This window comes from Perca fluviatilis, chromosome 13 (genome assembly GCF_010015445.1).
Source record: "Perca fluviatilis chromosome 13, GENO_Pfluv_1.0, whole genome shotgun sequence".
Classification (NCBI taxonomy): Eukaryota; Metazoa; Chordata; class Actinopteri; order Perciformes; family Percidae; genus Perca; species Perca fluviatilis.
Window position 1 is genome coordinate 35,132,792 of NC_053124.1, and position 14,172 is coordinate 35,146,963.

At 44.7% G+C, this 14,172-nt stretch overlaps 1 protein-coding gene across 1 annotated transcript in view; it reads right to left on the reverse strand.

Annotated features, from left to right (window-relative positions):
- The window catches only part of rnmt (RNA (guanine-7-) methyltransferase), a 33,706-nt gene that overhangs the window by 15,478 nt on the left and 4,056 nt on the right, over positions 1-14,172 (reverse strand). Inside the window, exons 2-4 of the mRNA XM_039820346.1 lie at positions 12,950-13,149; positions 8,416-8,545; positions 61-186 (exon numbers count right to left, since the gene is read on the reverse strand). Of these exons, the coding sequence (XP_039676280.1) occupies positions 61-186; positions 8,416-8,545; positions 12,950-13,141 (448 nt within the window). The 5' untranslated portion in view covers positions 13,142-13,149. The remainder of the gene's footprint in view (positions 1-60; positions 187-8,415; positions 8,546-12,949; positions 13,150-14,172) is intronic.

Here is a 14,172-nt window from a genome sequence, read left to right on the forward strand (position 1 = left end):
GTTTAGTGCTACATTAAATGTCTGCAGAGCATTATTATCTGATGATTAATAACCAATTACCTGCACAGACAAGGTGGTTGATTCCTCCTCTCCTCCACTTCAGCAGGTCGCCTCCTTTCCCACAGCCGAGGTCCAACACAGACACCTGCTGAGGCCCCGCCCCCCTCACCTGCTCCAGGATCTCACCTGTCAATCACACAAACACTGCAACGTTCAGCTAAAGGGTAACCTTGGTTCTCTATCATATCTAGACTATCTCTCCACACAGTTACATACTCCATGTGTACGGACAGGATGTCCTGTGCCATCCCATCGCCGAGGAGGGAGCTTGTACCATGTGGTATTAACCCTCCCAACGGCTGTTGTTGACGAGTGGGCCGCCATAGTTTTTGGAAGGGGCACCGGCCTCCTGCATCATCCTCACCACTGTCTCTGGCAAGCCCAAAGCTAGGAGGCCGTCCTCTTCAGGGGCCAAGCCACCACTGAGCCCTCTGGCAAGGGGCAGGTCCATGCACCACTCTGAGGGAGCAGAAGAGGGGATGTGCCCACAGCTACAGCTTGGTTACCAGTTAGCACGTAGGCTGCCACCACTGTGCTGTTGATCCTGACAATGACGTGATGACCTCACAGTCTGGGCAGGGACTGTCAAAGAGCTAGGTGAACAGCTCTCAGCCCCAAGGCGGTGATATGCCGAGTCACCCAGAGGCTGTTCCCATCGACCCCGCACCCCAACCTGTCGAGACCGGCTGGTCCTAGCGCACGCCTTTGCTATGCTGGCCCTCCTTGGATCCAGAACAATGCCCAGACACCTGAGAAGGCTGGAGCTCGGTTTTAATTTTTATATATTTATTTCTGTTCAAGCAAAGGGCAAGGCTCTGAATGTGCTCAAAGAGCATATCCACACGACAGCGGCATTGCTCTTCTGAGGCCGCACAAATCAGCCAAGCACTGAGATGACTGAGGATCCTGAACTAAGGGGAAGGGCTATATACCCCTTAGAGCCAAGTAAGGATGCAAGCCCGCACAAACTTTGCTTTGGGCAGGCAGCCTTGCCAAGCACTGAGCTGGGGGAGAAATAGAGGAGAGAGGGCTCGATCCACCGGAGGGAGCAGCCCACAGGCCACCTGCTCCCTCAGATGGGATCTAAACCACTTGTGTGTGAAACTTATTATGTATATACAAGGTCTTTAAAATCAAGCAGGACGGTCCTTCTCTTTCAGAGTACCTGCACCAGTGTGGAGCGCACCTTTCAGGACGGTCGATATCCAGAGCTGTGGCTGTCCTGCTGAGAAGCTGTTCAAACTATGAACAATAGAGTCACTGCCTTCGTTTACATTACATTACATGTCATTTAGCTGACGCTTTTATCCAAAGCGACTTACAATTGCTATATATGTCAGAGGTAACACACCTCTGGAGGAACTAGGGGTTAAGTGTCTAGGGGACACATTGGTTGATGTATCGCAGGGGGGCTATGAAACCGGCCCTCCAGAGGAGTCTCTTACGCTTGTTAGCTGACTTGACTGTTTGCACTCAGCCCGAACCCCACCAGGCGTCAGCTCAGGACTGCTGATGCCTCAAACACAATACACACTGGTAATGGTCATCTTCTAATGACCGAAACACTGATGTCTATTTACATCAACTCAAATCTCTGTGGCTCATAATAATAATACATTTTATTTGTAAAGCACTTTTCATAAAAGAATCTCAAAGTGCTACAGAAACCACATTAAAACGCATTACAATAAAAACAAAAATACATATGTAAAATACGCATAAAAACAGCTAAAAGAGCAGTGTAGTGCAAAAAAAAAAATAATATCTGCAAAGCCTAAGGACAACTTAAGAACGCCTGCCTGAACAAAACAGTTTTAAGCTCTTTTTTAAAGGTGTCCACAGACTGGGGTTTTCTCAGATGTTCAGGGAGGGAATTCCAGATGCAAGGAGCAGCGATGGAGAAAGCTCGATCTCCCATGGTGCGGAGTCTTGAGCGGGGCTGATAGAGGAGGTTTGTACTTTGGGACCGGAGGTTACGGGTGGATGTGTGAGGGATATTGAGGTCTTTGAGGTATTGCGGGGCGTTGTTGTAGATGCAATGGTGGGTGATGAGGGCAATCTTGTATGGAATTCTTGAGGTTATGGGTAGCCAATGAAGGTTCTGAAGAATGGGAGTGATGTGGTCGTATTTGCAAGCTTTCATCAGAGTTCGGGCAGCACAGTTCTGAATGAATTGTAGTTTCTGAAGGTTTTTATTTGGTATACCGATGAGCAGACTGTTACAGTAATCAAGCCTGGAGGAGATTAATGCGTGGATGAGTTTTTCTGCGTCAGAAAAACTTAGGAAGGGGCAAAGTTTAGAAATGTTTTTGATGTGAAAAAAGCAGGTTTGTACAGATGTTTGATGTGGTTTGGCTCAGGTGGTAGAGCGGTCGTCAAGTCATAGGCTGAATCCCTTCCCCTTCCCCTTAACCCTTGTTGTGCGCGTTCACGTGAGAGATAGTGCTGTCGCAATACTTGTCTTGATGGAGGGGAAGGGCATAGGGGAAGGGCCAGATGTCCCTTCTGACCAAGCAAGGACGCGAGCTTAGGCTGAATCCCAATTCTCCCCCTTACCCCTAGCCCTTCGTCTTACCCCTAGCCCTTGTCCCTTGAACCAAGTGGCATGGGCTAGGGGTGAAAACATACCCCTATGAAATGGGACGCCACTTGGTTACGGTTATGTCACCATACAGTATTGATCACAAACTTCCAAGATGCCGTCTGCAAGTGTGTGTATGTCGATTGCATGGGTTTTTACAAGTGTCATATGCATGTATATATTTTATAGTTCTTTTATGTTCACTTTGGTGGTGCAGATGTTCTTATCTGTGTACTACTTAGGTTTGTTTGCAATACATATTTTTAAACACACTACATGATGTGTTGTATATCTGTTTCAGTTATCACTGTTGAATGTCATTGATGTTCACAACACTTTCTTTGTTAATAAAATCTGTCTTTATTGCCCAATAAAGTAAACACAACAGGCAAAAACATTATATAAAAATACATTATGTTACAGAACCATTATCAACTATTAAAACCATAACTTACATGTCACACACACACACACACACACACACACACACACACACACACACACACACACACACACACACACACACAAAAAGGCAGTCAAATGTATAAAACTCAAAAAAGACACGTGTTCGTGTCCTTGCTTGGTCAGAAAGGACATCTGGCCCTTCCCCTATGCCCTATCCCTCGATCGAGACAGGTATTGGGACAGCACCATCTCTCACGTGAACGTGCATAACAAGGGTTAAGGGGAAGGGATAAGGGGAGGATTGGGATTCAGCCTTACTTGGCCAGCCAGGGGTATCCAGATACGTTGCGCAACAAAGAACATGGCTGCCAGGTCGACCAGAGAGACCCAAAAATGTAAGTATTCTCGGCTTAAGGAATGGATTTAAAAATTAGGAAAGTCTTGTTTTGTGCTCTACACAGTCCTGTACATACATATTTGCAACTATATTTGTAATTGAACTATATCAAATTAATTGTAAATTGATTTTTTTAAATCGCTAGCTTGCTATGCTAACAGTGACGTTAACGCTACATTGCTTATTTGCACAACAGTCCCGCATTTCTCTGCCTTGAAAGGACTCCGTGCATGTCTACAGTGTTGTCTACCGTCCTGTATCACACAGGGACACCAGAGGAACATGTCCCGTCCTGTATCACACAGGGACACCAGAGGAACATATACCGTCCTGTATCACACAGGGACACCAGAGGAACATGTACCGTCCTGTATCACACAGGGACACCAGAGGAACATGTACCGTCCTGTATCACACAGGGACACCTGAGGAACATGTACCGTCCTGTATCACACAGGGACACCTGAGGAACATGTACCGTCCTGTATCACACAGGGACACCAGAGGAACATGTACCGTCCTGTATCACACAGGGACACCTGAGGAACATATACCGTCCTGTATCACACAGGGACACCAGAGGAACATATACCGTCCTGTATCACACAGGGACACCAGAGGAACATGTACCGTCCTGTATCACACAGGGACACCAGAGGAACATGTACCGTCCTGTATCACACAGGGACACCAGAGGAACATGTACCGTCCTCGTATCACAGGGACACCAGAGGAACATATACCGTCCTGTATCACACAGGGACACCAGAGGAACATGTACCATCCTGTATCACACAGGGACACCAGAGGAACATGTCCCGTCCTGTATCACACAGGGACACCAGAGGAACATGTCCCGTCCTGTATCACACAGGGACACCTGAGGAACATGTACCGTCCTGTATCACACAGGGACACCTGAGGAACATGTACCGTCCTGTATCACACAGGGACGCCAGAGGAACATGTACCGTCCTGTATCACACAGGGACGCCAGAGGAACATGTACCGTCCTGTATCACACAGGGACGCCAGAGGAACATGTACCGTCCTGTATCACACAGGGACACCAGAGGAACATGTACCGTCCTGTATCACACAGGGACGCCAGAGGAACATGTACCGTCCTGTATCACACAGGGACGCCAGAGGAACATGTACCGTCCTGTATCACACAGGGACACCAGAGGAACATGTACCGTCCTGTATCACACAGGGACACCTGAGGAACATGTACCGTCCTGTATCACACAGGGACACCAGAGGAACATGTACCGTCCTGTATCACACAGGGACACCTGAGGAACATGTACCGTCCTATATCACACAGGGACACCAGAGGAACATGTACCGTCCTATATCACACAGGGACACCAGAGGAACATATACCGTCCCGTATCACACAGGGACACCTGAGGAACATGTACCGTCCCGTATCACACAGGGACACCAGAGGAACATGTACCGTCCCGTATCACACAGGGACACCAGAGGAACATGTACCGTCCTATATCACACAGGGACACCAGAGGAACATATACCGTCCCGTATCACACAGGGACACCTGAGGAACATATACCGTCCTGTATCACACAGGGACACCTGAGGAACATATACCGTCCTGTATCACACAGGGACACCTGAGGAACATGTACCATCCTGTATCACACAGGGACACCTGAGGAACATGTACCATCCTGTATCACACAGGGACACCTGGGGAACATGTACCGTCCTGTATCACACAGGGACACCTGAGGAACATGTACCGTCCTGTATCACACAGGGACACCAGAGGAACATGTACCGTCCTGTATCACACAGAGACACCAGAGGAACATGTCCCGTCCTGTATCACACAGGGACACCTGAGGAACATGTCCCGTCCTGTATCACACAGGGACACCTGAGGAACACGTACTGTCCTGTATCACACAGGGACACCAGAGGAACACGTCCCGTCCTGTATCACACAGGGACACCAGAGGAACACGTCCCGTCCTGTATCACACAGGGACACCAGAGGAACACGTCCCGTCCTGTATCACACAGGGACACCAGAGGAACACGTCCCGTCCTGTATCACACAGGGACACCAGAGGAACACGTACCGTCCTGTATCACACAGGGACACCAGAGGAACATGTACCGTCCCGTATCACACAGGGACACCAGAGGAACATGTACCGTCCCGTATCACACAGGGACACCAGAGGAACATGTACCGTCCCGTATCACACAGGGACACCAGAGGAACATGTACCGTCCTGTATCACACAGGGACACCAGAGGAACATATACCGTCCTGTATCACACAGGGACACCTGAGGAACATGTACCGTCCTGTATCACACAGGGACACCTGAGGAACATGTACCGTCCTGTATCACACAGGGACACCTGAGGAACACGTCCCGTCCTGTATCACACAGGGACACCTGAGGAACACGTCCCGTCCTGTATCACACAGGGACACCAGAGGAACACGTCCCGTCCTGTATCACACAGGGACACCAGAGGAACACGTCCCGTCCTGTATCACACAGGGACACCAGAGGAACACGTCCCGTCCCGTATCACACAGGGACACCAGAGGAACATGTACCGTCCCGTATCACACAGGGACACCAGAGGAACATGTACCGTCCCGTATCACACAGGGACACCAGAGGAACATGTACCGTCCCGTATCACACAGGGACACCTGAGGAACATATACCGTCCTGTATCACACAGGGACACCTGAGGAACATGTACCGTCCTGTATCACACAGGGACACCAGAGGAACATGTACCGTCCTGTATCACACAGGGACACCAGAGGAACATGTACCGTCCCGTATCACACAGGGACACCAGAGGAACATGTACCGCCCTGTGTCACACAGGGACACCAGAGGAACATGTACCGTCCTGTATCACACAGGGACACCAGAGGAACATGTACCGTCCTGTATCACACAGGGACACCTGAGGAACATGTCCCGTCCTGTATCACACAGGGACACCTGAGGAACATGTACCGTCCTGTATCACACAGGGACACCAGAGGAACATGTACCGTCCTGTATCACACAGGGACACCTGAGGAACATGTCCCGTCCTGTATCACACAGGGACACCTGAGGAACATGTACCGTCCTGTATCACACAGGGACACCTGAGGAACATGTACCGTCCTGTATCACACAGGGACACCTGAGGAACACGTACCATCCTGTATCACACAGGGACGCCAGAGGAACATGTACCGTCCTGTATCACACAGGGACACCTGAGGAACATATACCGTCCTGTATCACACAGGGACGCAGGAGGAACATATACCGTCCTGTATCACACAGGGACGCAGGAGGAACATGTCCCGTCCTGTATCACACAGGGACACCTGAGGAACATGTACCGTCCTGTATCACACAGGGACACCTGAGGAACACGTACCATCCTGTATCACACAGGGACGCAGGAGGAAACCCAACAGCTGATCCACTTTCAGGCTGAAAACGAGCAGAAGTTTCTAAAATCAAAATATGCTGCAAAGCAACTACGGGAGTGAGTCATGCGTTCATTTTGTAGCCATTCATTATTGTATTGGTGGTACTGTATTATTGTAATCATTTGTAATGCATTCCTGTTCATGTACCTGTACATTGTTGTTGGTTAGGATACAGGAGGGAAAGGTTACTGGCTAACAGGCATCAGACTGGGGTCTGGAATTTCTGAATAACTGTAGTTTTTTTGTGGTCTTGTGTCTTTTTTGAGTTTTATACATTTGAGTGCCTTTTTATGTGTGTGTGTGTGACATGTAAGTTATGGTTTTAATAGTTGATAATGGTTCTGTAACATAATGTATTTTTATACGTTTTTGCCTGTTATGTTTACTTTATTGGGCAATAAAGACAGATTTTTATTAACAAAGAACCCTAACCCTGAAACAGATATACAATACACCATGCAGTGTGTTTAAAAATATGTATTGCAAACAAACCAAACAAACAAAGTAGTACACAGATAAGAACATCTGCACCACCAAAGTGAACATAAAAGAACTATAAAATATATACATGCATATGACACTTGTAAAAACCCATGCAATCGACATACACACACTTGCAGACGGCATCTTGGAAGTTTGTGATCAATACTGTATGGTGACATAACCGTAACCAAGTGGCGTCCCATTTCATAGGGGTATGTTTTCACCCCTAGCCCATGCCACTTGGTTCAAGGGACAAGGGCTAGGGGTAAGACGAAGGGGTAAGGGGGAGAATTGGGATTCAGCCATAGTGTCCTTGGGCAAGGCACTGAACCCCCAACTGGTCCCGATGCTGCACCATGGGAGTGTGAATGTGTGTGAATGTTAATCTGATGAGCAGGTGGCACCTCGTACGGCGGCCTCGGCCACAGTGTCTGAATGTTTGTGAATGGTTCCTGTACTCTAGGGTAGTGCCCATCATCGTGACGCCCCCCACCCTGTCAGACACACGCTTTTCCTAGTCGCGGGCACTGGACGGGAAATTGACAACCGCGTCGGTCTTAAACCAGCAAAGACACTTGCGTCGGGCTTTGCGCTGCGCAGGGTGTAAGATAGGACCCTTTAAGTGGAAGCTACGGTTTCCCCCTTACGTGCAACCTATTTGTGAAAAAGAGCATGGCTTTGAGCAGACTGGATTGGCTGTTAGTGATACAGTCTCTCTCTCTCCCTGTCAGCATTAGCTCGCTCTTCCTGGACTAGTAACGTATCAGCGTGCGGTAGTTGAGAGAGAAAAGGCGTTAACGTGGAAAGCTATCACACTTTCCTTTCTCCCCTCATTGGACTAAGTTTATGGACACTGCTGTGCATCAATAAGTAAGTCTGATGTCCTGTAGGTGCGGGACGATGTTATGCAGGATTTACGAGGGTGCTATTTTATGTGTGAGCTAATATTGCACATCTGTTCATGTGTGCTGCAAGAGTATATTCATAGATTACCGATCAGGACGCTCTTCAGCCAGTTGTTGAAGTTCCTCATGAAGAAGATTCTGCTTCGACTTCTCGCTGCCAGACCGACTTCCTGCAGACTGTTGTAGTGAGTCGCCACCTTCACACTGTGGTCCATCGTCTGGTAGATATATAAATATTTATTAATATATATTAATATAAATTATTAATAACATTAACCTTCCTGCAGACTGTTGTAGTGAGTCGCCACCTTCACACTGTGGTCCATCGTCTGGTAGATGTATAAATATATATTAATATAAATCATGAATAACATTAACCTTCCTGCAGACTGTTGTAGTGAGTCGCCACCTTCACACTGTTGTCCATCGTCTGGTAGATATATAAATATATATTAATATATATTAATATAAATCATGAATAACATTAACCTTCCTGCAGACTGTTGTAGTGAGTCGCCACCTTCACACTGTGGTCCATCGTCTGGTAGATATATAAATATATATTAATATAAATCATGAATAACATTAACCTTCCTGCAGACTGTTGTAGTGAGTTGCCACCTTTACACTGTGGTCCATCGTCTGGTAGATATATAAATATATATTAATATAAATCATGAATAACATTAACCTTCCTGCAGACTGTTGTAGTGAGTCGCCACCTTCACACTGTGGTCCATCGTCTAGTAGATATATTAATATATATTAATAACTTATCATCTATAACTTCGCCTGATAATAAATCCTAGGGAAGTAACGCTGTATATACACTACCGGTCAAAAGTTTTGGAACACCCCAATTTTTTTTTTTTAGCAGTTCAAGTCCAATGAATAGCTTGAAATGGAACAAAAGTAAGTGATGAACTGCCTGAGGTTTAAAAAAAATAATAATTATGAAAAATAATGTATTTCAGAATTTTACAAAAAGGCCTTTTTCAGGGAACAAGAAATGGGTTAACAATGTAAAGCTGTTCTGCAGCAATGGACGTTGATCAAGCTTTGAAAGTTGGTGCTACCAATTCCCACAGGTGTTCCAACTTGTCTGGATTACTTACAGCCCCTCTGTTTGTATAAAAGTATTGTTGGAACAGACTGTGGTACCATACCCTCGTGAGCATTATTTGAACAGTATTGTACTGCAGAAAGTAGTGTGTTGCCATAAAAATTTCGGGAAAAAGGCAATTAACAATGGAAGAGAGACAGACCATCATAACACTTAAGAATGTTGGTCTTTCCTACAGAGAAATTGCGAAGAAAGTCAAGGTGTCAGTGAGTACAGTATTCTTCACCATCAAAAGGCACTTAGAAACTGGGGGAAACTCTGACAGGAAGAGGTCTGGCAGACCCAAAGCCACAACAGAATCACAAGACAAGTTTCTGAGAGTCAACAGCTTGCGTGAGAGGCTAGTACTGGTCAAAAGTTTTAGAACACCCCAATTACATTACATACACATTACATTATTTTTCAGTTTTGGGTAACCTTATTTTTTTTTTAACCTCAGGCAGTTCACCACTTACCTTTGTACCATTTCAAGCTATTCGTTGGACTTGACCTGCTAAAATTTTAATAAAAAACAAAAAAAATTGGGGTGTTCTAAAACTTTTGACCGGTTGTGTGTGTATGTGTGTGTGTATGTGTATATCGAGATATATATATATATAAAAATTATATATATAATATATATAAAAATTGGGGTGTTCTAAAACTTTTGACCGGTTGTGTGTGTATGTGTATATCGAGATATATATAAAAAATTATATATAATATATATAAAATTGGTGTGTTCTAAAACTTTTGACCGGTTGTGTGTGTATGTGTATATCGAGAGATATACCGGTCAAAAGTTTTAGAACACCCCAATTTTTTTTTTTAATATAATATATCTCCCAGGAAACTTTCAAGAGGCTGGTTGATGAGGTGGATTGGTCCCCGGTGGTAAATTGTTCATGTGTTAACATAGCATGGTCAGACAGATTATTAAAAATCATCAACAAGGTGACCCCTCTCAGACACATCAGAGTTAAACAGCGTTCTAGTGCGCGGTTTAACGAAGTTATACATGATGCTATTAAAACCAGGGGAAAAGCCCTTAAAACTTTACATAGAACTAAAAATCATGATGATTTTATTTTATATAAGCAAGCAAGAAATAAGACTCAGGACCTTATTAGAGACACAAAATCAACCCACCATAAGAATGATGTATCAAATAATATAACCCAAAACCGTTGTGGAAGACCTTAAAAGAATTAGGGGCCGCTAAGACAAATGCTAAGAACCCAAGAAACATGGGACTAATAATTAAGGGTTTCCTGAATTTCAATAAGAAAGATGTTGCTAATCATTTTAATATTTACTTCACTTCTATAGCAGAAAAGCTGGTCTCAAATCGTCATCCTTCCTCTGGGTTATTTAGCATCGATAGGGTGAAATCATTCAATAATAAACTTGGAGCGCTGCCCAACTAATTTTCCTTACAGAAGGTTGAGGTTGGGCTAGACTGCTCTAAGGGCCCTGGGTTAGATGGGTTATCCCCTCGGTTTTACGAGATGCCGCTGCCCAAATAGCCCCTTACATCTCCCATATTTTTAACCAGTCTCTTGAATCTGGTGTTTTCCCCAACAACCTCAAGAGGAACAAGGTAGTTCTCCTTTTTAAAAAGGGGAACAGCCATGATCCTGGTAACTACAGCCCAGTCTCTATTTTGTGTCTCAAAACATTTTGAAAAGTTGGTCAATGAGCAATTTAATGAATACATGAATAAAAACAACTTCATTTTTAAATTCCAATCTGGATTCAGGAAGTCACATTCTACAGAATCCTAGCTTCTGGGGAGTTTACTCCCCGGAGTCCTTATGCTTTTTTCCCCCAGCGTATTTCCTTGGAGAACGTTGGCACCAAGACCCTGGTTGCAGCTGTCGCCGTGGTCCTGCTGCACTCCCTGCTGAGCTCAGCGATGCCCTGCAATGTCATGCAGCGTCCTGCTGAACCCTGCAGCTTCCCGCTACATCCAGTCACTGTTCCATTATTAATGTGACTACTATCGCCACTGTTCATCACACCCCCAACCGGCTCGTCAGACACCGCCTACCAAGAGCCTGGGTCTGTCCGAGGTTTCTTCCCAAGAGGGAGTTTTTCCTCGCCACTGTCGCACTGCTTGCTCTTGAGGGAATTACTGGAATTGTTGGAGCTTTGTAAATTATAGAGTGTGGTCTAGACCTACTCTATCTGTAAAGTGTCTCGAGATAACTTATGTTATGATTTGATACTATAAATAAAATTGAATTGAATTGCCTACTGTATTTATCCGACACCATATGCAGGGAAGTAGATAATGGAAATCTCTGCAGAATGGTGTCATTGGATCTTCAAAAAGCATTTGATAAGGTGAGTCATGACAGACTGATTGCCAAACTTGAGGCCTTGGGGGCAGACAGCTCCACCTGTGGGTGGTTTAGGTCTTACCTATCAGGGAGGGAACAGCTGGTGGTCTTAGGGGGAGTACTGTCTGACCCTCGTGTAGTTGAACGCAGCGTTCCACAAGGAAGTATCCTCGGGCCACCCTTATTTTTAACATACATTAATGATATGGCAGACTTCTGTTCATGTGAACTATTTCTGTACTCTGATGACTCGGCACTTTTAATGTCTCATAAACAACAATCCACACTAGAGAGTACCCTGAGCTCAGAGCTATCTTCTGTAAAAGACTGGCTGATTGACAATATGCTGTCACTACATTTTGGTAAGACAGAGGCCATCTTGTTCGGTTCAAAGTACAGATTGAATAGATACTTGGAATACTCCTAGAAAACAACTTGGATGGCAGGAATATGGCCAACAAGGTTTTGAGTAAAGTCACGGGGCTCACTAAGCTTTTAAACAGAAACTCTAAATTTTTAGAACGGTCAACAATGATCTTAGCCAACGCCTTAATTTTAAATCATTATGAATTTGCGTGTACCTCCTGGTTTGAAGGCCTAACAAATAGACTCAAAGGGAGGCTGCAAACAGCACATAAATTTATAAGAGTAATTCTGAACTTGGGCCTTAGGTCTCATATAGGTAGGTCACAATTTGTTGAGCTCAACTGGCTCCATGTGGAGTCTCGTGTTACTGACCATGATCCATAAAATATTGTTTAGTAGTGTCCCAATTTTTTGTCGTGTCTTATAACTAAGGTAAAGGACACACACAATATTTACACGCGTGGCAGCATATCTGACCTGTGTCCTTAAAAAAATAGATTTAAGACTGTGTTAGGGAAAGGAACCTTTGCCTATATGGGGCCAGTTCAGTGGAACAAGTTAGATCGTCATATTAAAGTCATTTCCAGCCTGAACTCTTACAAAGAGCATCAAGGTCTGGTTACTAGAGAGGGTTGTGGAATAGATCAAAGGGAAAGTTATCGTTTCTATTTTTATTTATTTAAGAAAGATGTTTTTATGTTATGTCATTGAGTGTCTTGTCCTGACATTATGTGTTGAGGACCACAATGGAAACAAGAATCATTTCTTTGATACAATTAAATAAATCAAATCTATAAATATAAAATAATTACCTGAAGCTTCTTGTTGGGCGAGTCTTCGTCTTCCTCAGCTCTCCTCTTCCCCAACTTCTGTCCTCCATCTTCATCCCTCCGTCTCTTTCTGTCTTCCTCCCTCTGTCTTTCTCCTTCCTCCCTGCGTCTCTCTCCATCTTCCCTCCGTCTCTCTCCATCTTCCTCCTTCCGAGTTTCTGTCTGAAGTTCCATACTTTACTCTGAAACACACACACACACAGGGAAACATGACTCAGCAGAGTCTATCAGGGAAACATGACTCAGCAGAAGTGACCCTAACTGTCTTGAGACTAGGGTTGGGTATGGTTTGGTTTTTTATGATACCGGAGCTAAAGCGATACTTATAAAACGGTGCCGGTGCCTGAACCGGTACTTTTTAATAAAGTTAAAAAAATAAGAAAAAAGAAAGGTACTAAAGAAAAGTCGGCGCCCTTAAAGAACTTAAAGCTGGTTTATTGCTAAGACCATATGGTCAAAATTAAAGATTTAATAACAATGTAATAACTATAACTTATAACTATAACTTATTTCACCAGTAAACTGCTGTTGAACGACAAAAACAACCACCAGATGGGAAAAGGGTATTTTACAATAACTTTGAATGCACCACGAGGCTGGCGAGTTTCAAGTGAACGCACCGTTGGTGTTGTTTAATTAAGACATCAGCAGCTGCAGTCAGACTGTTGGGTCCCGCTGTTGGAATCCTCTATTAGTATTATTGGTATAATTGTGGAAGACATTTACTATAGCTAGAAACTACATTCCTTTATTATATTTTGGGATGTCCCGGTCAGCTTTTTTGACTCCTGATCCCGATCTTTTAAATATTGAATATCTGCCGATACTGAGTCCCGATTCGATAATTGCATTTGCTCAGATAATAGAACAACAAGTTAACTAAAATATGTCTTAAGCTTAATACATTTAACTCAGTTCAGCACATGAGTCTTTTCTCTCAACACCCAAAGAGTTCTCGTTAGGATCCCAGCAGACCCACCAACCAAACAATGAATGGACACAAACTACACTAGTGATTTCCTTCTTGTGTTGACCGATGTCTCCAGAGAATAATGGCCTGGGAGATAGTTTCCTGGTAGAATCACAGAAGAAGGGTGGAGAATTAGACTAATCCGCTTCTGTAAACAAAGGGTGACTAAAAAAGAGACTTTTTTACTTGTTGCCGAGGGCAACGAGCTGCAAGACACTCTGGTGAGTGGCTGCGC